The 25,256-nt window shown below is 43.1% G+C and overlaps 1 protein-coding gene across 2 annotated transcripts in view; it reads left to right on the forward strand.

Moving 5' to 3' along the window:
* Positions 1 to 261: 261 nt before the first annotated feature.
* The window catches only part of ARHGAP6 (Rho GTPase activating protein 6), a 268,140-nt gene continuing 243,145 nt past the window's right edge, over positions 262 to 25,256 (forward strand). Inside the window, exon 1 of one of the 2 annotated variants that reach the window (XM_089904800.1) lies at positions 262 to 451. In XM_089904800.1, coding sequence (XP_089760926.1) covers positions 407 to 451 — 45 coding nt within the window. In that variant the 5' untranslated portion in view covers positions 262 to 406. The remainder of the gene's footprint in view (positions 452 to 25,256) is intronic. The other variant, XM_022559851.2, reaches the window with a different exon arrangement.

A 25,256-nucleotide genomic window follows, 5' to 3' on the forward strand; every position in this document is an offset into this window, starting at 1 on the left:
TCCCACGGGCCTGGGCAGGGGCGGGGTGGCAGGAGTTAGGAGCGCCGGCCGCCCTGACACCTGTCGTGGGCGCGCTCGGTCGCTGTAGCCCCCAACAGCTGGCGGCGGCGGGCGCGACTGGGGCCAGCCAGCAGCGGAAGGAATTAAATGCCCGCCCATCGAATCTGACTCGGCCTCCCCTCCCCCCCCCACTCCTCCTTCCCCTTCGCAGTCGCCTCCTGCCTGTCCCCGCCGGCTCCGCGGCGGGACGCTGGTGCCCGGGACGCTTTGCGCCGCGCTCCGGGCACAGGCAGCAGGGCTCGAGTCCGGGGGCTGCCCCAGGATGGCGGTAAAATAGGGGGACCCCGGAGAGGCGCCACGACCCTAGGCTGCGCCCGAGAGCCCGCCACTCCTCCCCGGTGGCGACATGGGGGACCCGGTGTACCGCGAGAAACCGCAGCTGCACTACGCGGTGAGTGTCCCGGCGCGCTCAGAGGCGACAGGGGGCGCCACTTGGCCGGCCTGGGAGGCGACAGCGCGGGGTTGAAAGGATCCGTGGCTTCCCAGAGGTCCTCGGCGTGTATGGCGGGTGGGTGGGTGAAGAGTGCCGCGTGCGTCACCCCGAGTGTCATCTGCTCAGAAACTCAGGTGCCCCTTAGAAGGGGAGCCCCCATCCCCGGAGCCCGTGGTCCTTTGCCCCGCACAGTGGTCACTGCGTCTGGGGCCGGGGGCCGGACCCTGCCGCCGCCTCGCTGGCCAGGGCTGAGAAACGGGGCTCCCAGGGCTGGGCCCAGGTTTGCCCACTCAACCTTTGGTCATATACCCTGCAAGAACCGACACAGAACTGGATGGGAGGCAGGGACCGCTTGGTGATGGCAGCGTGTGGCCAGTGGACCCTCCGGAGAAATGCTGCAGGGCGGGTTGGGATGCCGCGGGTTTGCTCCTTGGAAAGGGAGCAAACTCCCAGGGAGTTTGTAGGGGGACACAGTGTTGCACATTTTCTGATTAATACAAGAAGGTGGCAGGGGGTCTAGTGTCGGTGGCCTCTCTTCTCCCTGTTGACTCAAATATTCCACATTTATTGGGGGCCTACTGTATGCCAGGCACTACGGGGCGCTGGGGACCGCAGGACACACCGGACAAAAAGCTCGTGGGATTTGCCTCCTTTAAAGAAGGAGTCAGGATTTCAAGGTTAACGACCGACTGACCAAATCCAGATTCGAGATTGAGTCTATTTTTGAGAAAGAGAAAAGACTTAAGAAAAAAAAGTAGGATGAAAATAAAGATGTTTCTGAGGAATGAGTCCTGCTTCTGAAGATTCTGAGTGCTGCCTCCAGGAAGCCGGCAGGCGTCCTTGTTAGTTTAGCCCAGTCTGAACATTTCTAAGATGTGTCGTTTTGACGCGGAGCCTTGTAGTTGTTCTGGCATCTGCTACTTTACTGAGTTCTCCTTGACATGATTTTCACTATTGAGATTGGACGTGCTGGGTGCCAAGTTTCAGAACTGGAGGGAAGTAGGCAGAAACTTAAGACAAGAATTATCAACATTGATAATAAGGCAGAGACAGTTATCTGTCTGGAATTCGTGTCCTCCAAAATGCACTCTCCGCATTAAAAAAAGGAAAGTTTTCACGGAAGGAGTCGAGGTGGACAGGGGTGGTAGGTGCAGAGGTCCCCGATCTGCCCCAACTGGTTCCCGGGGCGCAGAGTGGGGTCCGGGATCAGCCGGGGGTGGGCCGTTGTGCTTGCTGCGAACTTCTGCGGTTTCACTTTGCTGCGCTGGAAAAAAAGAGGGCCTGAGTTAGAAAATCGTTAAGGTTCCTTCTCAGGCACACGTTCTAGGAACGTATGATGGCTCGTTCTCTAGTTTTGCCAGGGTTACTTGCCTTGAAATCCCCAGTGAGACACTAGTAAGTTACTAATGCTTGTATGTGGGGTTGTTTTGTTTTTTTTTTTTTTTTTTTTTTGGTTGTTTTGTTTTGTTTTGTTTTCTTGAGACACAAATGGCTCAGCGATTTGCCTTTTAAAGCGGTATTCAGGACAACCCGTTTTCGGCAGAGGTCTCTTTGCACTGAAGGATCTAGGGTCTGTGCTCATTATGTCTAATCGGCATTTCACCGCACTACCTTTTTCAGATTTTGAACTGTGTGCTGGTGCCCTTTAATTTGCAATCTGAGGTGTCAATGTCATTTACAAGGTGAGGGAGGAAAGGTGAGACCTGGCTCCTTAAAAAAAAAAAAAAGTCTATTCATTCTATGAATGATTATTGCCTCAATTATGCAAATACATCCAATGCATCACAAAACGATTTAAAAATGATTTTCAGTCAGCTGTCTCATTCTCCTAAAAGCGTAAACTTAGAGCCAAACCGATGTTAATGTCTCCTCTTGCTCTCTGAAGATATGCTGATGAAATAGCCCTTTATTCTAGCACAGATCACCACATACATATTTTCTGATTTAAGACTCTTAAAAGGAAGATTCCAGAGGGAAGATGTTGGTTCTCAAGTTGGAAGAAGTCACCTGGGTCCTCTGAAGTTTCCTATGCATACTTTAGAATGATAAAGCAGCAACGTTCAGCAGCACCGTATCAGTCACAAGTCAAAAGGATGTTCTTTATTGTGACCCATTGTTTTTCATATTAACATAACTCTCTATGGCTTAAGATCTATTCTAACACTGCACTCTTCGTCAGCTTCCCCTACAGTGGTTTAGGTAATTCCAAGAGCTTGTTTTGCCTTTTAGCATAAATATTCCACTTATTTCTCTCATCTTGGTTTTGCCCCACTGTGTATTGTCCTGGAGTCCTGCGGGCTTTTTGTGTCTGTATCTTCCTCGAAAAGAATTATCCTCCATGTGTCCTCAGTACCTCTTGCCTCCTCTGAAATATAATCCAGGGGCAAGTATATAGTAATACTCTTCCTTCAGTGCTTTTTTCACTTGTCCAAGGTGAGATTGCATATAAGAAATCAATGGCTCACATTTTATTCGTTCACCAAACATCTGTGGAGTGCCTATTGTGTGCCAGCTATTTGGTCACTTTTCCAAAGACGATTAAGTAGTGAAAATGTTAAGAGTTGTTATGAACTCTTCACTCATCTTTTTAAATGGTCCTAATGGTCACAAAGAGAGAAATACAAACACTTAAGTAGATAAGAGCATCCTGCATTTATAAAATCACTTAACACTTTCCCAAAGTATAGCACAACTGTCTTGTTTTATCATCATAACAAAAATGCAGCTAATGTTTTCCTCCCAACCTTTCCTCCCACGGTTTTCCCACATGGAGTTTACGGTGACTCCATCCTCCCAGCTGGGTGTCGTCCTTGATGCCTTTTGGTGACTTGGTCAGATTTGTATTTTGAAAATCCTTCTCTGGTCCCTGGAAGGAGTCGAGGGTGGGGGGAAGTTAGAGCGCATCCTGGCACTTGGGCCAGGGAGAGATGAGAGGAGGTGACCTACACTCGAGCTGGGCTGGAGGTTGAGAGCAGTCAGCATAGTTGAGAGATGTTTAGGGCGCTGAACCAGCCAGCCTGTATTTGGATGGGCTACAGAGGTGCTAGAGTATGAGGGTCAAGGGTGACATGCACAGATCAATGTTTGCCTGGCAGCACATCTAGAGAAACTGCAGTTTCTCGTTAGTATTTTCTTCTACAAGTTGCAAAGTGTTTGGACACAGTCTGTGTCATTTGCAGCCTCAAATCCGGCTGGTGGGTTAGACAGGTTTTCTATTTTGTGGCTAAAGAAATCCAAGTTTAGAGCGGTGGAGTTCAAGGTGGCACAGGTGCAGTTGGTGACAGAACGGGGAATTTTATCCAGGTGCCGTGATCCCACAGACCTCATCGGACTCATTCGGAGAACTGAGATAGATGAGCCACATTATCCTCGCCCCTTCCTCTTTTGTCACCATAATAAACCAACAATCAAATATCGTACCTTCAGTGACTTAACGTAACCATCCATATTGTTGAATCACACGACCAGATAGCTCTTTAATTGGACTGGTATAGACAAAACGCAAAATTTAAATATCCATTAAGTTCAGTGCCATAACTTTATGTCTTTCTCAGGGTTTCTCAGCCTCAGCAAAATGCACATTTTGAGCAGGATACTTCTTTGTTGTGCGGCTGTCCTGTGCACCGTAGGATGTTGACCAGCATCCTTGATCTCTGCCTACTAGATGCCAGTACCATAGCCCCACGCCACCCCCAGTTATGATAACCAAATGTATCTCCAGACAGTGCCGTATGTGCCTTGGGGGGCAGAATTGCTCCCGCCTGAGACCCCCTGGTCTGTCTGATTTTCATGTATGTTTCTAAGAAGATGTGACATTTACTGTGTAATAAGATCGAGAAAGAGAAGACACAGTAAATGTTCTGAGTATTACATATATATATATATATATATATATATATATATATGCTATACAATGAACATGCAAAACTTTAGAGAGAGACCAACACAGAGGTTCAGAGAGAGTCTCAAACACAGCACAAGTGCTGGGGGTAGAATAATGAGTCACCCCAGTTTCAGTGATCACGGCTTTAACAATGTTCTCCCACTTTTGTTGACCCCCAAAAGTCAGGTCACTTGGCCTGGGTTAAAGATTACCATAACCTACCCTTCCCAACAGTCCTCATATACCTTCTTCCATTAACCACAAACAAAATATTACAAACCTTGATTGTCTGCCAAGATCATGTGACAGAAGTCTAATTTCATGGCAAGCCATGCAATTAAGTAGGGCGACTTCTTCAGGTGAATTACTGTGCTGAGTATTAGTTTTAATTAAAAAAATTTTTTTTATGCTTTGGCCGCGCCACATGGCATGTGGTATCTTAGTTCCCCAACCAGGGATCGAACCCGTGCCCCCTGCATTGGAAGCACAGAGTCTTAACCGCTGGACCGCCAGGGAAGTCCCAAATGAGTGTTAGTTTTAGAACAAATTATCGGGCATCTTTTTTTATCTTCTATTTTATTTTAATTTATTCAGTTTTTATTTTTTATTTTCTTAACATCTTTACTGGAATATAATTGCTTTACAATGGTGTGTTAGTTTCTGCTGTATCACAAAGTGAATCAGCTATACGTATACCTATATCCCCACATCCCCTCCCTCTTGCATCTCCCTCCCACCCTCCCTATCCCACCCCTATCTAGGTGGTCACACAGCACCGAGCTGACCTCCCTGTGCTACGCGGCTGCTTCCCACTAGCTATCTATTTTACATTTGTAGTGTATATATGTCCATGCCACTCTCTCACTTCGTCCCAGCTTACCCTTCCCCCTCCCCGTGTCCTCAAGTCCATTCTCTACATCTGCGTCTTTATTCCTGTCCTGGCCCTAGGTTCTTCAGAACCATTTTTTTTTTTTTAGATTCCATATATATGTGTTAGCATATGGTATTTGTTTTTCTCTTCAGAGACATTTTGGAACAGTTTATGAATACTGTTATACCCAGCATCTCCCTGGAGGCACACACTTATTTTCACCCCCTTTTTTGAAAGGGAAACAAGAAGATTTCCTGTTGCCGCTGGCTAAGATAAATCTATGGATGGGTGATGTGTGTTCTGTTCATAGAGGTGTGACAAAAAGCAGGGGGCTTAGACTCTGACTTGGGATATCTCCCCGTGGAGTCTGGATGTCAGGATGCAGCCATTTTCGTCCCTTGGACCGGTGTACTTCTGAGCTTCTCTGTTGCTGACATCACTTCCTGTTTGGTGCAGTTGCCCCACTATCTGTGCTCTTGACCACGGCCTCATCATTAAATGCTGACTGTTTCCTTGCTCTGCTTAAGTTTCCTCCTCCCTAAGGAACCCACTGCAAGGGCTAAGCTGCTTACCCTGCCAGGGAGCCTTTCTTCACCCAAATCAGTTGAGGTCTTAATATGATAGTTTCTAAGTTTGCTTTCTATGAACATTCGATTTTGAAAGACTTTATAAAGTCATTAAGTCCACTTAATAATTCAGTGGTGTTGAGTACAGGATATTCTTTGGTAATTCCGAAGACACCCAGAACTGGGCACTGTTGCAGGGCTGAGATGATATGAATCCGTTATCATCCATCAGCTCTGCCAGTGTAGACATGTTAGGAAGTTCAGCGGAACTTGTACTGACCTGCTGCATGGCTCAGAATTCACTTTTATAACACTGTTTGCTAGTCATTTGTCTCCTCAGAAAGCCAAAATTTTGCAAGTTACAGGTAAGTGGGAGATTACTGAATCACCTTAATTAACACCTCTGCTAATCATGGGTACCTTTCCCACCACCTGCCCCCACCTTCCAATATGCATTCTTTTCTGCTGCACTCAGTTTTTCCTGTATGTGGCCTCTTTGGTCTGGAACTCTCGTCACCTTAGGAAGCTACCTATCCCATCCTTCCAAACACTTCTTAAGCACCGCTGCTAGTTGATAAACAATCGGAATCCTCTTGGATGTTGCCTGGAAGAGCTATCTGTCAATAATAAGAAAACAAATGCTACCCTTTGCCTGGTCCTTTCTGATCATAAACTTCTATTATTTCCTTTTCCTTTTCCTTTTCCCCGCATTGTGATAACCCTGGCCCAAATACACCTGAGTCCCAACTTGATTGTGATATTATTGTCCAGTCATATGCACTCTTCACTGGGTTTTTGATTCCCCGCTTGTCCCTCACCTGTATCGCTCTTGGTCTTTTCCATCACCGTAAATGGTTGGCGACTTGGCGAGCTGCCCGAGCCAGACACTTAGGCGTCATCCTGGAGTCCTCCCTTTCCTGCACCCCACGACATTGAATCTCTGAGCCAGCCCTGCCAGGTCTGTTTCACAGCACTCCCCAAATTCATCCTCTTCCTTCCATCTGCACTGCTGCTACCTAAATCCAAACCCGCAGCATCCGTTGTCCTCACTAAGACAACATGGTAACCCTATATTCCAGTCCTGGGACCAGTTGAGACCTTTTCAAAAGAAAATGAAGCTGTGACATTTCAGTGCTTAAAGCTCTCTGGTTGGTTTCCATTACACTTAGACTAATATCTCCAGCCCTGACCTTGGCCTTCCAAGTCATCCTACATCATTCTCCCTGCTTCCTAACACCCTCCCTGGCCTACCACTGCCCGGCCACATGAGTGTACTTTCTGTTCCTCAAATGTGACCAGCTCTTTCCTGTCCCAGACCTTTGTTCCTACCGTTGCTTCTGCCTCAGACGTTCTTTGTGTGGCTGTTTTTTATATCCTACAAGTTGCAGGAAAAAAAGTCGCCTTCCCCGACTGCTCTCTCCAAAGTGCTTCTGATCCCAGCAGTTACCATTGACCATATCACGCTAGATGCTGCCTTCGTTGTTTGCTCCACCGCTTGGTACATTATACATTGTTTGACTCTCCCTGCCGGTGTGTAAGCTTATTCAGGGCAGGGGCCTAATCATTCTTTTCCCGCGATATCCCCGCTGCCTAGAATGGGTCCTGGTATAGGATGGGCCCAAAGTAGATACCTATGAGGAAATGAATCTGGCTGCCTGGGTGTTTTTACCTGTAATAGGTTACACCAGCGGGTTCAAAACTGCACTCACCATCATCTGATGACTGCAAAACATAGCGGCTTCAGGGATTCACCCAATTTCCGCTAAGTGAGAATCTCCAAGGCCTAGGCTTGGAGTCAATGATTCGGATATCAGCCACGCTGGGAAACCACCAGTTAATTTACATGGTGGACCACTTACTGTTCAAGAAGCCTCTACAAAGCCTCGGATTCGGCGGCAAAGTGATCCAGAGAGTTCAATCCAGTGCTTTCCCTGAGGCGACCCTGAGGTAATGGAGTACAAGTTTTCAGAGAGGTCTTTTGTTTTGTAACCTAGTATTCATTTCAGCTGAACCTGCTAAGGATACAAGAGGCATAGGAAGGCTTCCTCTACATAGCGTGGTCTGGCAATATGTCCCTCAGCATCCATTTTCTAGGTAATCTAAGCCAGTGATTCTCAACCAGGGGACACTGGGAAATGTCTGGAGGCATTGTTGGTTGTCACAACTGGCATCTAGTAGGTAGAGACCTGAGATGCTGCTCAGCACCCTAAACAATGCACAGCACAACCTAACAAAGGATTGTCCAGCCCAAATGTCAACAGTGCTGAGATTAAGACGCCTTGCCTTAGATGTATCTCTGTAGACATCAAAATCTTTGCTCTTTTTGAGGTTCATTTTGTATAGTGGTCTCTAAAATGAATTATACATATTTCCCTGCTATTTACGAGCTGGACAAAATGTGAGTTACCTGTTCCAGATGTGAGTCATGGTTATGAACATGATGTTTCACACTGCGGGGGAGAGGGAGATTACCCTGAGAAGGGTGATGGTGGCCCTTCCAGAAGCCTCATTGCCTTGGGCTTTTTACTTCTTCACTCCTCAACTCTGATGCCCTTTGTAATCTTGGATCTTGTTTTTTAAATGCTTCCTATCTTCTCTCTTGTGTCAGACTTTAGCTGACTTCTTGATTTATTAATGTCTAGTGGTCTTATCTCAGTTCACTGCCTCTATTCTGATATAGCTGGAATACCAGTTTATTAAATCTGATAGTCCTGGCGCTAATATCTGGAATCATAATCTCCCAACTAGGATGTGAGGGATTCTCAGAAAGCCCGCGTGCTTGGATGTTGGATCTGTGACTGTATGTGAGTAAGGAGCTAGCGCCCGCTTCTGTCCAGCAGTCAGTCGTTGAGGATGTATGTGGACTGACCTGCTCTGGGGGAAATGCAGAAGCACTGAAAGAAAAACAAAAGGAAGGAGGAGGAAGTTAGCTTCTCCCAGCTCTCCTCTCTCAATTCCATCCTGGTTAAAAATCTCCCAGTCAAGACACACCTTATTGGTCAAATGTGGGCCCCTCGCCCACCCAGGAGGACGGAGGGATAAGATCCGTCAGGTTTGAGTCACTGCCCACTGCTATTGCTAAGGAGGCAAACTGGATTCAAAGGCGTTGGATTTAAAAGAATAAGTGCTCCATTCGCTTTCACATTTTAAAAATTAGAGAAATTTGCTGTGATCTTCATCATCCTATCATTTGTGCTCAGGCTTAAATGGTTTCTAACTATCCTTGCATCTCTGTATTACTTCTTAGAGTGGCAAAGTCTTATATGGGAGCATCTGATTGGCTGGAACAGGTCACATGATTTCATGTTAGTTTTAAGAGGGAAGATCTCCCATTAGGGAGTTCATAGTGGGAGACGTGAACGATGGGCCAATAATTCTATATAATGATATATTGCCTTGAAACAGGAGTGGGGTTTGCATGATGAAGGGTAAATAAATGAACAAATGTCAATTGCAAAAAATAAATAAATAAATAATAAATTTATTTATTGCAAATAAATAAATAAATAAATAAATAAAATAACAAAACAAAAAACGAAAACAACTTCCCGATCAGCCCAGGGTGGCAGTTGTATTGGTGGCCTATCTGCCACTGACAGGGATTGTGGAGCCCTTTCTCGAGTCCTGGCCACGTCAGTGAATGTTAATTAGCACGGCCTGTTTTAGATTGTAAGCTCCAAAATGATGGGGAGTGAATAGATTTAAAGGTCTTAGTTGCTTGCAAAATTTTGGACTAAGCTCACCAACATTTACAGACGAATACAGTTAATTTAGTATAATGTACCTTCTCAGATTTTCTGGTTCTAACCTTATTTTCAAAAGATCGACTATTCTAATTTATGTTATTCTTAAATACTTTCTGAATACTTAAAAACTTAGCGATAGATCAAATGAAACAATAAGGACTGCCACCCATCTTTATATGGTACTGCTTTCTCTGTCTTTATGGTGACTGCTTGGACGTGGCTATGAGATACATCTCAGTTTGGATAAGTTATACACAACGTATAAGACTACTTTACTCACTCAAATATGATCAGTGTTACTAAAGGCTCTTTCCTTGAAAGATGTCATAAGCCTTTGAAATGAAAACCGGTCAGGATTTTCTCCCCATTTCTTTGGTTGCTTGACACATTCTTAGAACTCTTCTAAGTTAAATTTTTAGAGTAAAATTTGAGTGTCAGGAGTGCCAAATACATTAGATTTCTGAGATGAAGTTTCCAGAAGAATTTGGAGTTATGGCTTTGGGGAAAAGTTGCCATGGAAACAGCAAAAGATGTTCAGATGAATCAACTTTAAAAATATTTTTTGAATGACCCCTTTCTGTAGCTGACTGAAATCTCTGGTAAAGAAAGGTGTCCGTCCAGGTGAAATGAAGAGACTAGAAGCATGTCACCAGTGTGTGGAGTGCCCCAGCTGTGTATTTGCTGAGCTCCCCTGTGCCAGGTGGGTGCCGCCCATTGTGGACAGGACTCTCGGACATGGTTCTGGATTCTGTACTTGGTGGTGCCATTTTAATTCGATCCACAGAGTAATAATCGTTTAGCAAGAAAATGGAATGTCAAGTGTGCTGGGGGAATTTGAAAATGGTCACACATGGTATTATTTTTGTAAGTCTTTATGTACATGACCTGTAACAGTGCCATTATGATGTCATTTTGATTGTCTAAGCAAAATGTAAAACACAGTCTTAACTTGGTATTAAGACTTGGTATTAAGATGAGGTATTCTCCCACCTTAGCTGCTGACTCACAGGCAAGGGCATTGTATCCATCAGGATGTGGCAGGAAACAGATGGGACACTCAAAAAGGCCTAACTTAAGGAACGGACTATTATGGATGTGTCAACAGGTTTACAAGAATCAATAAAGGGTGGTGAGGCACACAGCAATTAGCAGCGGGGATGCTGTTACCACGTGGGCACAGAGAGGGTCCAGTGTTACCGGGACCTGATGACTGCCAACCTCGCTAGAAGGGACCCTGGAAATGGACCCAGCGAGGATTGGAGCAAGGGCAAAATATAAAGAAGCAGGGGTGGCGTGGGATAATAGGTAAATACTCTGATCTTTTGGTCTTCCTGCTAACTCATCTCCTTCTAGTACCAAACCCAACAAATCCACTGAGGTCAGTCTCAGAGGGCACAGACCAGCACAGAGAAGGGCAGGGATTTTTGTCTTGTTTTGGCACAAGTGGGGGAGAGTTGGCAAACAGAAAATTCATCATATGCACGTTCAGGCTTGTTTGGGATTTAATTACTTTACGAAAGACCCTAAATTCCTGAGAATACAGACGACTCCCAAACTGCTTAGAATGTCTCTTTCCTCTCCCCTGTGGGTTATCTTAATTACCACATTTAAACTAGTAATGTGTCAGACCAACTCCATCTACATATGATGTGCGTGTCTTTAAGAATATTCACATCACAAGCCTATTAAAATACTTACTCTTCACGTACTATACAGTATATATCTACATAGATGTTGTAATTAATTTAATATCGAGAAGTTCCATGCTTAATTCAGAAATGCTTTGGTCTAAATGTATTAATGCAAATTCAAACTGCAATACATTTTTTTCCCTCTAAGCCCCATAGGATCGTCTAATGTAATTTATTTTCCAAACAATGATAAAGGAAGAATCAGTTTACCTCTTTTTCTGGTTGGTGGGTAAAGAGTTTTGACGCTGAAAGTTATACGTCAACGCCGATGGGTTAACCTGTGCTTTATTCTCATTTATATCTGTTGGTAAAGGAGTTGCAGCTGAGGACTGCAGTCGAACCACCCTGTACTCCAGTTAGCTTAGCAGGGAGAAAAACTCCCTTTTCAACCTTGACTGCCGAAAGTGACTCTCATTCTTAAGTTAGTTCCTCCTCGAGGCCCCTGTGCATCCACTTTCATAACATCCATCGTGCATGTAATTGCACCTCTAAAGACCAAATTCATTACAGAACTGAAAAATCCAAAGGGGCGGAGGCCAGAACCCGGGCCCATGTCTAGATGCCATATCCCTGGTCACGTGGAGCACGTGCCTGATAGCACGTGCTTGAATGTCAGCAAAATTAATCAGTAACTTAGAGCTCTTAGAAATATTTAGGCTGACTTGCAGTCTTAATAATAATAACCGCCAATATTTATTGAATGCTTTCCATGAGCCCTGGACATATTACATATATTATCTCATTTAATCCTTACAAGAACCCTGTGAGGTAGGTCCTACTATCATCCCCATTTACAAGATGAGGCAACCAAGGCACTGCGTTTAGATCTGTTTCAAGGTCACACAGCTAGTAAGTAGTAGAATTGGGATTCAAATCCTTGTCGGTTTGACCGCCAAGTCTCAGTGCTTGAAACACTGCACAGTGGCTGACTGTTAAAATGGCATTGGCTTGAGATGTTACCTTTGAGATGACACTCTTAAAAGCTTTTCATTTTGTAAATATTCTAGACGCACAGGAAGTTGCCAAAGTAGAACCAAGAGATTCCATGTACCCTTTATCCAGCCTCCTTCAATGATAGCATCTCACATAATTACAGTACGATATCAAAACCAGGAAATTGGCATTGGTTTAATGCTGTTAACTTGAGTACACACCTTGTTCATGTTTCACCCGTTTTTTACATGCATTCCTTTGTGTATGTGTGAGTGAGGGAGGGAAGGACCGAGAGATGGAGAGAGAGAGACAGACACAGAGAGAGATCCAGGCAATTTTATCATGTGTCTAGATTGGCATATCTGCCACCACATTCAAGATACAGGACCGTTCCATCACCACCAAAAACGTCCTCATGCTACCACTTTGTAGTCACACCCACGCTACATCCTACCTCTGGCGCCTGCTGTAATCCGGGCAACCACTGACCTGTTCTCCATAAAATGACACCTTTTAAATTACTTCCTCTGTCCTTCCGGCACAATGGGAACATTCCTGTCTCCATTGATCATTTATGTCAAAAACGTGCAGAGACCTAACAGGAGAAAATTAAGGTGAATCGATAATGAGATCAGAGAGGATTTTGGTGTTCTTGTCGTTAGCAACATACACAACCACAGATAAAGACATCCTGTTTGGTACTTTTTAGCTGAACGTTGTGGTAATTTTGTAATTCCAGCTCTTGTGTTTTCTCTAGCAAAGTGCTTTTAATTGAAACAGCACAGAATTTGGCTCCTGCGTGAATGCGCCATGCTCCCTCTTTGCATGGCTGTTCTAATGGAACATCCATTTCAGGAATGACAGCCGCATGGTTGAACTTGCAGCCGCCTGGAAAAGGTACATGAGAGCTGGCACTCTGCCCTCCAAAAGTATTTATGAACAAGGATAAACACAAGTCCCACATGTATTTGCGGTAGCCACGACCCAGTTGTGCTCTGGGCAGCACAAGGGTTATGTAAACCCTGGCGTTGATGGTACACATGCATTTTTATTCATTCATCTTGAAGGGAGTGGCGGTTCATAGACCTCTCTTGGGGAAACGTTTGAACCTTATCAAGATTAGCTGGTTCAAAAAAACCTTAATAGCTGTTTTTATTCAGGATGGCTGCGGAGTGAAACCTTATCATCGGGACACAGTTATAAAGACTTCCTGCATTTATTTGGTTCCCACTGTTTAAAAAAAGGTGTAAAAAGAGCTGATGCTGTCTGATGCTGCAAACATAGGCACACTCTTATTGGATACTTCAATTAGTACTCAGTTTTACTATACGATTTGCCTTGAGCTTTATTAGAAAGGGAGAATGTTTTTCAACATCTAGACATTCTTAGACCACCTATCGCTTTTAATTAGGTGGGCAGCGAATACCATCATTACCATGTAGGTACTTCATATCACCCATTGTAGGGTGTCTAGGGAGAACCCGGGTGTAAAGAACCTTGGGGCCTTCCATGAGATTTCTGCACTGGGGGACACTTTTAAATTTTGGATATCATTAAAAAGGAATGAAATATAGAACACTTGGCATGCGTACACACGTGCACACAGACACACAAAATGGTGCTTTACTTTATAGCTGTGTTGTCTAAAATGTAGAATTGTGTTTCTGTCAGTTAGCTGTTGTCACACTAATGCTGCATAAAAAATGACTTTGAAATTCAGTGGCTTAAAACGACCATCTTTTATTCTCGTGGATCTGTGGGTCAGCTGGGGTTGGCTTATCGGGCAGAGCTCAGCTGTTTGACCCGAGGTCAAGCTGCCAGTCCTACAGGGCTTGGCTCCTTGGTCATTTCCATTCTACATGTGTTTATTCTAGGGCCTAGGTCGGTGGGGCAGCACTTATCTGGAGAAGTGCAGAGGCACAATATGACAAGTGGAATCGACTACGAATACTTAATGCATAGGCTGGACTCTGGCACACTCTCATCTCCACCTACCTGCCATTGGCCAAGGCAAGTCCCGTCCAAGCCTAATGTCACTGGGTAGGGAAGTACACTTCCTCCATGATGGGGCCGTGGCAAGGGTGTGAGTGCAGTAAGGAGTGAAGAACTAGGGCAAATCGTTCACTTTACCACAGTATGTAATCAAATTCTGAAAATACTGACATTTTTAAGAAGGCACAAACCTATCTCAATTTTTTTCCTATTTGGTCAGTGAGTTCTTTCTGTCATGGATATCAATATATATTTCCTTATGACCTAATTAAACAGCAAAGGCAGGATGATGGGGCCATCCCGCTGGTACCAGTCCCCACAAATCCACTTTGATTGGATATAACTGAATAGATATCAAGGAAATATCATAGAAATAGACTGAATATATTAACAGTTAAACAGAATCACCACGGCCTTCTCCTGTTTCCTTGGGCTTAGCAGCTCTGGTTCCTCAATATATCAAGAGGAAAACATTCAGAATCACCTCCCAGGACATTTTAAAATTAGCTTTAATTTACTAGTGCTACTTGAGAAAGATTTATCAATTTAGCTCCTGGTTTAAAACCATCTTCTGAAATTGTGGACGAGGTCATTTACAATCAGAAGAAAAATATATTAATCCTTTAGTTCAAACAAATCAGAGCCAACATTTGGAAATTAGCTGATGAGTTTGATCAATTTTGACACGTAAATGGATAAGCTAAATTAAAAATAATGCACACATGCAAAAATCTCCTCTCTGAAGTTTGAAACCTTTGCCCTGTCTTCCTCTATCGAATCAACCGATTGGACAGTTGCCAAATCCTGTTTTGTTTTTCAGTTTGTTCTGTAGGTGCTCATACCTAATAGAGCACCTACCATATTGCAGTCACTCAGTTGTCTATATCGGGGTCACCAAACTATGGCCCATGGACCAAATCTGGAGCACTGCCTGCTTTTTTTTTTACAGCTTGCAAGCTAAGAATAGATAAATATTACATTGTTAAACAGTGGAAAAAGTCACAAGAAGACTGGTTCACAACATGTGAACATTATATGCAATAGAAATTTTAGTGTCCGTGGAAATAGCCGTGTCCATTCATTTACATATCAATTATGGCTGCTTTCATGTTACAGCAGTAGAGTTGAGTAGTTGCGACAGACTATATGGCATGCAAACTCTAAAATATTTACTAGCTGGCTCTTTACCCAAAAGGTTTGTGGATTTCTGGTCTAAAGCTATGTCCAGATGACCACAGATGCTGTAGATAGATCTACTGTTATATAAGAATGAGGGCAAAAGAAAGGGGACACACATGGTTAGCATGGAGAAGAAAGTTGAGTATGTTCAGATAAGGACAAAATATCAGTGAACATTCATTTATTCACCAGTATGTGTGGAGAACTGGGTGTGTGTCCAGTGCTAAAGGAAAATTTCACAGAAGAATAATATCTAGTTTGTACTTTCAGGCTTACTCTTGAATAAAAAGTAAGACACATCCACATATGACTTAGAGTGTCTGAAACCTATCCTCCTCGTCTCCTTCTCTAAGTCACCAGAAAACAAATCCTTGGCAATTTTTAAGATAAAATTTGTATTTTTTTCAGAGCTTATTTTGTAAATATTCTAGGTGGAATAATTTTCGTGAGCATTGCTGTTCTTACCAGTTCAAAGTGGAGAGTTGAACTCTGAAAAATATCATTTACTCATTGGTTTAAAGTGCTGGTTCTTGTTTTGCATTTGAGATTTTTACATTAGTTATCCAGAACTCCCTCAGAGGAAAGAATGTAAAGGGCCTCCAAGGGCTGACCCTAAAAACATCACTGCCCTTTTCTTTAAACTCTCTATAGCTTGCTGAGCGCTCAGCCATAAGAGCTGGGCCGTGAGAGAGCCGTTGGTCCTGCCAGTGCAGCCCGTGTTTTGCCAAGGGACGTGGCCCCGTCTTACACTCTGTGATGTTTCTTTTGGCTGACTCTTCCGCATTCTTGTGACCCTTTGAATGGAGATGTCTTTACAGCTTTAGCCCTACAACCTGGCCTCCCGCTATCATTTCCTGCAGGTCTTGTCTTAGATCTCAGCAACTTCCTGAGTAAATATCACCTTGGTGTCTGCTAAGAGGAGCTTGGGAGGTTCACAAGACCTGGTTCCCACCATATGTGAAGCGTAATGTCCGTGAGTCTTCTTCTCACTGGACCCTGCAGGAGGTGAGCCTGGAATTCCCTTCACTTCCAGAGCAAGGGGCAACGTGAGGCGCTGAACAGAGAACCAGGCAAATGCCCCTGAGGGTGGGGATCATATCACCCCAGAGGAGGAAATTCCAATTGAAAATAGAAACCGGGTCAGCTCCCTTGTGCGAGGCAGCGTACTAGACTCAGAAACCGGCAACCTGGAGCCTGTGAGGGCTGCTATCAGAAGTCCGTGAATTGGCCTGAACAAGGGTGTTGTGTTTTAGTGCAGTAAATTGGGTGGTACAAACCCAAATGAAACATGATTTATCTACTTTCACAGTCGTGCTGGGCTGGAGGGTTATGCGGAAATGACTCAATTTCATACATTTGTCATGTTGACCAATGGTCAGTTCTCTAATAGAGAAAGGCAATTTGGGAAGAATATTTTCTTGAGAACTATGGTATATGTATATATGGCGGAGGCGACTTCTAACTTACCATGATAAGAATTTTTTCCATTGGTTGTTAAGAAGCAAAGGGTTATTTTGTAGAAGCTATATAATATCCCCTTGTTAATTAAATTAAGAGATCTCAATTAATGATTGCTCCTTAAAATAACAGATCTATAATTAACCGGGGAGCCCTCACAGTATTACCGGTTGCTAAGGAAGTTAGTGGCTTTTTGACTAGTCTGATGAATTTCCAGAATATCTTTAAAGAGAGTCTAGAAACTTTATCCTAACCCTTAAAAAGCTATGGAACAGGATGTCATTTGGGGAAGTTTCATTTGCTTGCTTCAGCTCGTGATCCAAATTTGGAGGAGACTAAACCTCTCCAGGGTTTTGTCTGCAAATAAAGTTGAGAATATGTGCTATAAACTCTGTTAACCTGTTAAGAGTTTGATTTGGGGGGCGGGTAGGGGTAGTACTGGAAGAGAGTAAAATGGACACTTTTGACTTTAATGAGGAAAATATTGCACGACGGAAAAATGCTGTGTGTTGGTTGGTTGTCATAAGCTTTAAAATAGTATTTTACAGTGGAAAAAATGTTGCTTGTAGGACTGTTTTTCGGAGGTTTCTTTTCTATGTATTTAAAACATTTAATTTATTTGTTCCTTAAAATGTTTAAACATCACAGACACCAAAATCTTGCTGTAGAAGTAGGATTTTGTTAAAGGAGAGATGTATTTTTGATTTATATTTCATATGTATGTGTGAAGATATAATGACTTCCACAGATCTCTAGAGACAGAAAGTAGATTAGTGGTTACCTGGGGCTGGGGGTGGGAGAGGGGAATGACTGCTAATGGGCACCAGGGATGTTATTAGGGTGATTGAAACGTGCTAAAACTGGATTGTGGTGATGGTTGCACAGTTTGGTAAATTTCTAGGTGAATTTTATGCTATGCAAAGGGTATCTCAGTAAAGTTGTTTTTAAAGAGTAGGCCTTAATAAGAGCATCAGAAAGTATTTATTTGCAAATGAAGGATTGAAATCAATCTTACACAACCAAACTTGAAATACATTAGTAAAATTATCGTATATTTTTTCCCTTCTAGACCACCCACCTAGAAAAATCAAAATGTAATAAACGAGACAAAACACGATTTTTTACTACTTATTCAGGGTTCACAGAAATCTGACCAAGTGTTCATTTGTGGTTAGCACAGAAACATCCCACCAAACTAGACACCAGACTTCTAAGAAATTCAACTTTCTAAGTAAAGTGCTATCTCAGTTTTGCTATAACTTCGGTTTTAAAGAAAAGCACATTAGCAGGTGATTATTTGTTTTACAACACTATTTTCTGTAGTACTCTTTTTAAAATCACAAAATCACCTATGTATTTAAAACAGTATCCTTTAGACCTACTGTATAGCACAGGGAACTTGGCTCAATATTCTGTAATAACCTAAATGGGAAAAGAATTTGAAAAAGAGGATACTTGTAGGGGGTATCACTGAATCACTTTGCTGTATACCTGTAACTAACACATCATTGTTAATCAACTCTACTCCAATATAAAATAAAAATGAAAAACAAACAAACAAAAAAACCCCCAAACCAGAAAACCACAGTATTGTTTAAAAACGAACTCCGCTGCAGTCTGCACATTCCAGCAGTATCCATTACAAAAAGCACAGTGCACACAAAAGGGTCCCTCCTCCTCTCCTTGCCTAGGACTGTGTGTCTCTGTGAGTATGCAGGCCCAGCACTACCTTTGCAGTCCTCCTGGGAGGATGTGGAAGGGGTCCTCCAGCTCAACAGCTGTCAGCCCTGCAACTTGACAGTAACACTCTGAGAAGTCCAGAGGGTGTGTGGCTCCAGGTCCCCGCGTGTGCTCCTGGGTGAACACTTGACATAGATATCCAGTGAATCATGGGGTGCAATTCAGAGACACCCCCCCTTCCCCTTTCCTGAGGGCTGTGGAATCAGATCTACCAGGCTGTGGCACTTGTTGCATCTTTTATGCCTGGAGAAGTAATGGTTTATGGCAAGGTACCCAGGTTGAAGAGGTATTAGGTTGGTGAAGAGAGGGAGAAAGCTCTCCAGAAAGAAGGAATAGTTTGTGCAAAGTCTCTGGGGGACAAAGAAGAACAGCAGGTTCGGGCTTCCCTGGTGGCGCAGTGGTTGAGAGTCCGCCTGCCGATGCAGGGGACACGGGTTCGTGCCCCGGTCCGGGAAGATCCCACATGCCGCGGAGCGGCTGGGCCCGTGAGCCATGGCCGCTGAGCCTGCGCGTCCGGAGCCTGTGCTCCGCAACGGGAGAGGCCGCAACAGTGAGAAGCCCGCGTACCTCAAAAAAAGAAAAAAGAACAGCAGGTTCCAATAACCTAATGAAGAAAGTTCAGAGTGAGCGAGGTGGAGAGGGCATAAGAAACATTTGGAGAAATGGGTGGGGTGGGCAGAAGAATGACAGGGTCTTGAAAGCCACACAGCAAGGATATTGGATTGTAGCCTAGGAGCAAGAAGAAGCTATTGAAAAATTTTAAACAGTGTGATGGGGTGTGTCTGTGTGTGTGTTGTGATCAGTTTCCTCATCCATAAAAAAAGACATGATGAAATTGTGTTACAGCCTTTTGGTTACTCAAGATAAGAGGTCCTTTATTGCCAGGATACCCATAGGGTCTCCAGCCCTGGATATCTTGTCAACCCTCACAGGAAGAATTCATGGATGACTGCGGTGGGATTCTACTACTTCAAAATCTGCTTCTGACTGTTCCTGGCTCCTCTGCTCCAGCACCCACTGAACAGCAATTACTACATCTCTCAGCTAACTAGCAACAGAGAATCCCATTAGCTCAGTTTGGGTAGTGGCATCCGTGCTGGGAGAACTATCTCAGCATGCCTCCTCATAGGCCCCTACTGATTGGGTGACTGTCAGATCAGTCACCACCCCTGGGCCAATCAGCTACGGGTAAGGGTGGGCTTATAGTACCTGGATGGAATTTTATGCTCAAGGAGCCCCCAGTGGCTGTTAACCTCAGCAAGAGGTGAATGTGGGCATGGAAAGAATTTTGTTGCCCTTCTCAGTAGCAAGTAAGCTAAACCACTGCCAAGAGCAACAACAACAACAAAATCTTGCAGAGTTGTGGCAAGGATAACAGATATTGGAGGTGAAACTTATACAATGCTTGCCTCACCGCTTACAGCAGTGCTTGTCAGATAGCGTGCATTGAGAGGGTGGTCGCTAGTTTTGCTGTTAATCATTCCATTCCTCCCACACCCACACAGTTACACACATCACTTCAGTAGACTCTGCTTGACAGGTTACCAGTTTGGGGTCTTAATCTTTGACACAAGAACCAGTGGTAATACATTTGACCAATGGATGGATGACTTATAGCTCTATTTTCATAGTTTTTTAAAGTTCTGTTATTGAAGTCATTTGTTTTCTTTAGTTATTAATCTTACTGCTTCCTCCAGCGTTTTGTTGAAAAGCATTTCATCATGTTTTGGTTAAGTGATTTATGGTTAGCTCACAAATTCCAGTCTCAAGATTAAAGTTACTCACAAATTCCTTAGGACATTCATTGTGTTAGCAGAAATTAAAAGAAAAGAACTGTAGGATTCCTTCACAATTCTGTTTGAATTCCATCGTATACCTCCACCACATTTACCTCCAAGTGGCCAGTAAACATATGTAACATACATACAGTTGGCCAATAAGGACATGACAACATGTTCTAAATCATTAGCCATCAGAGAAATGCAAATCAAAACCACAGGGATGTACCACCTTACACCGTCTTGGATGGTAATAGTCAAAATGACAGATAGTAACAAGTGTTGGTAAGAAGATGGGAAAATTGGAACCCTCATACACTGCTGGTGGGAATGTAAGATGGTGCGGCCACTTTGGAAGAGAGTCTGGCAGCTCCTCAAAAAGTTAAATATAGAATTATCATATGACTCAGCAATTCCACTTCTAGATTATATACGCAAGAGAGACGAAATGTGTGTCCACATACAAACTTGTATATGGGTGTTCATAGCAACATTATTCATAATGGCCAAAAAGTAGAAACAACCCAAATGTCCATTAACTGATGTATGAGTAAATAAAAGGTGGTATACCCATATAATGGAATATTAGTCAGCAATAAAAAGAGTGAAATACTGATACATGCTATAGCATGGATGAACCTTGAAAACATTATGCTAAGTGAAAGAAGCCAGACACAAAAAGCCACATGTTGTATGATTCCATTTATTTTGAAATGTCCAGAGTAGGCAAATCCATAGAGACAGAAGGTAGATTGGTGGCTCCCTAGGACTGTGTAGGCGACAGTGGGGAGTGGCTGCTAATAGTTACGAGGTTTCTTTTCAAGGTGATAAAAATGTTCTAAAATTGGTTGTAGTGATGGTTACAAAACTCCATGAATATACGAAGAACTATTGAATTGAACATTTTAAACGCATGAATTATATGGTATGTGAATTTTATCTTAAAAAGGCGGTTGTAAAAAAATAAAATCAACCAATGCTAGACTTGAATGGTGTATTCCACTGTAAGGTAATTGTCTAAGCACATTGACTTATGAAACAAAAGCTCCTCGGTTATCTATTTATGAGTTGGTTTGCCATATATGTACTTAAGAAACTTCTCAGTTTACTTACAATATATATGTGACAGCTAGTTTATTTTATGTCATGGGAAACAGAAACAGAACGAGCAAGGACTGTTTACGTGAGCATAGTCTGGCCTTTCACTGAAGACTTGGGTGTATTTTAATGCCCCAAACCCACATATCCCACGCATGAATCAGGGCCAACATGCTGGGAGCAATCACGACTGCCAACCACAGGAAAGTAAGATGCATTTTATGTGGACGTTTGTAGGCAAATGTAGCATAATCTATTTAACTGGTGTGGTAGTTGTGGTGATGGTGTGTGTGTGGGGGGGTTTGTGTGTGTTTACATTGTGTGTGTGTGTGTGTGTTTACAGTAAGCTCAGTCAGAATGTCCTAAGGCCAAACAGTACCGTGAACCTCTAAAAAGGAAGAAAGATCAATATCTTGGAAAACGCATTCTTGCTTGCTCTCAGTTGTTCAAGGATTGCTGTCCCCTGCTGTGAGGCCCAGTTTAGTCTCCTGTTGCCAGAAGATCAAAATGGGAAAAAGATGTTTCCCCCTCAATACTTACTCTATATCAAACATTTTACTCTATGTCTTATATGTGTACTTTCTAATCCTAAGAACACCTCTCTAGTGGGGCTTATTTATCCTATGTTATAGATGAGGAAATTGAGGTTTGCAGAGGCTAAGTAACTTTCCCAAAGTCTCAAAGATATTAGATGGTGGAGCTAGGTTTTGAACTTACGTTAACTGGTTCCAAAGTTCATATTCAGACTCCTTCATGTTAGGCTGTTTTTCATCTTCCCAAGGGGAAATGATACCCTTTGCTCTTTTGCTATTGACTTAATTCTAACCATTAATAAAACTGAAGCAGCAACTGACTATTTGACTAGAAATTGATTTTATAGCAATTCAGCATTTAGTGTAGCAACCAAGGATTTCCAATATCCTTGCCAGACCATATCCATTCAAATTCTAAAATTAGTTGGGTTTTTCCCCCGTGATTATATAAAATTGTACAGTAAACCCTTAGTTTTTAGGATACCAGCCTGCAAAAATGACTAATGATAAAGCATGAAAGAAAGAAAGAGAGAGAGAAAAAGAAAGAAGGAAAGAGAGAGAGAGAGAAAGGGAGAAAAGGAAAAGAAATTCTCCTGAGAAGTAGAGTTAGGATCCAGAGAGCACGTGCTTTTACCCAGTGGTGTCATCCTTCATGGATTGTGTCTTACAGAAGGAAAGAGACACGCTAACCCATTAGTAATAGGTGCATGAGAAGCTCGTCTTGAGAGCTCTTGAGTGTGAAAAAGCAATTTTAGACAACGAAGGGGAAGCGAAGAGGGGAAGGGTGGTAGAGATTGCGTGGTGGCAACATTCTGGTCACTTGGGACTCTGGGGTGAGCCTCCATGCCTCTTGGTGGTAGAGGTGAGTATCAACAGTGGGATAGCAATTTTCCCATACTGCTGACAGTGGAAAAGAGAGAAGGCAATGAAAAGGTAGAACCAAGAACCACTCTAACATTCACAGGAGAGGCAGCCAGCAGCCCCTCACACCTGGCCTAAGGACATTGATCGCCACATTGAAAAGACGTCAGTCACAGTAATTGTCACTGTGGATGGCTGGAGACACGTTCACTTTGTGTGGTTGTACTGTGACAGACTCATTCAGCTCTGTACTCCATCTGCATTTTCACCTATAATTATGCCTATAAGACTAACCGGTTCAATGGTTTAAAAAGATAAGGAAATGACTCCATTAGAAAAATAAAAGCTCTTACAATAAGATGGTTAGAGCATAAACTCTGGGCTATCCAGGATGTATGCTTATCTAGAATGACTCATTCCCAGATGATCCAGGGTCGCTGAGGATTTGCTCTACTGAGCCTTCAGAGCTGCGACCTACTCTTTTTTAAAAATATTTTTGGAGCCATTTTTCCTTCCTGAGGTTACCCACAGCAGTATCCTTTGACCAGATTTTCTTTGAGCTCTAGATTAGAAAAAACCTATAACCACCCACAAATACAAAATTTCTTAAGAAGAGGCTTTCAGGGGCATAAAACTCATGAACTGAAAATTCAGTTCCTGTTGGCAGGCACTGTTACTTTCATTGAGTTCTAACTACACGGAATAGTTTTTAGACAGATTGAACAAATGCAAAGGAAAAGGATTATTTTTATATTTTACTTTATATGTTGCATTAAAAGGACTGAAGATTGACTTGAATAGATTGGAAGTCTTGACTCTTAATGAGTCTAACATTCATCTTTGGTCTCTTGCTCGGGTGGGTTATGTGGAGTTAAATTTTAAGGCTTTGATGCAAGGCTGACCTTGTTTCCAACCTGAATTCTCCTTGTGACTATGGCAGGTTCTGGAGCCAAATGTTAGGATGGTTTCCGTCGGTGGGGTGCAAGACAGCTGAGCAGTGGGAGATGCAAAGAGTGGAGAGGCTCATCAGAGAGACAAAGAAGGTGGCTTTGCCTCTGACCCCGTGAATCAGCCAGGTGGTGGTGGTGAAAATGGAGAAGATGCTGAAAAGCAAGTAGTACCTGGAAAGCACAGAGTAGTGGGACTCAGATCTCTGTTAACATATTTGCATTCATATATTCAACACTTTCTTCTCTCCTGCCTTGTGCAGGCCTGGCCTTTCTCCATCTATGTGTCTTTTTGAAACATTGCAGGATATTCAACATTAGCACCTAATTATGGGTCTGGTTCGATGTTAGAGCCTGTTTCATCTCTGCTTTAACATGGTTTAAGTATGTCTGCAAAGGAAGAAAATTTACTTACATTGTTAACCATCGCTTTCATGTCTCAAAACAGCAGATTTGTTTATCCAACAGATTTTGCCAAGAAGGCAGTGAATGAAATTTTAGTTTTCAAGGATGTTTGAAGTTAACATTTTGCAATAGATAGACAAGCTCAGTCAAGCAACACTTGCCTACATAAGCGTCTCTGAGCTCAATATAAATCATGCCTCACAGTAACATTCAGCTTTTGGACCAGCGCTGTCAAATAGAAATGTAATTCAAACCACATAGGTAGTTTAAAATTTTCATGTTTAAAAAAGTTTTCTAAAACAGGTAGAAAGAAACAGTAATATACTCTGTTTTACCTAATACATCTGAAATATTACCATTTTGATATGCAGTCAAAAAAATTATTGGAGATACGTGTGTGTGTGTGTGTGTGTGTATATATATATATATATATATATATTTCATTTCAAGTCTTTGGAATGTGGCACATATTTTGCCCTTGCACCACATTTTAATTCCAACTGGCCACATTTCAAACACTCAGTAGCCACAAAGGCTACTGTGTTTGACACAAGGCTTTCGAGGACTGAATTCGAAGCCAAAAGACAACAGGTTCGATTCAGTTCTCTGCTGCGGAAGTTTTCATATCAATTAGTGGGATTCTTCACTCTCCGCCATGCCTGCAGCTCAGCTCTGGGCACCCCAGGACTGCACTTCTGTTCTCCCCCTGAAGTAGTCAGGATCTAGCATCTCGGTAGGTAGGATGGGGGCGGAGCCATGTTTTCTTGCTGCGTGGTAAAATCCAGCTGCTCTTCTCTGCTGGTGTTTCACTTGGCTTTGAATTTCAGCCACCCGACTTTCCCACACTGAGCAGCCCACGCAAACTATTGTTTGCAATGATACCTGTTCCTTTCTAAGAAGTTGAAAGCAGTAAATCAGATTTGCACTTAGTACAAAGTGTTCAAGTGAAATTACCTACTTGTTTTGGCAGTCCCCCTCCCAAATTGCTGGGGTGTATCTTCATCAGGGATTATATAAATAGGAATTGCCCACCTCCTAAGTAGAGTATGTAATACTGGAGGTAACCTAGGCATCCTCCCACA

The sequence above is a fragment of the Delphinapterus leucas genome, chromosome X (assembly GCF_059928025.1).
Source record: "Delphinapterus leucas isolate spDelLeu-1000000601 "Yukka" chromosome X, BTC_Dleu_Yukka2, whole genome shotgun sequence".
Taxonomy (NCBI): Eukaryota; Metazoa; Chordata; class Mammalia; order Artiodactyla; family Monodontidae; genus Delphinapterus; species Delphinapterus leucas.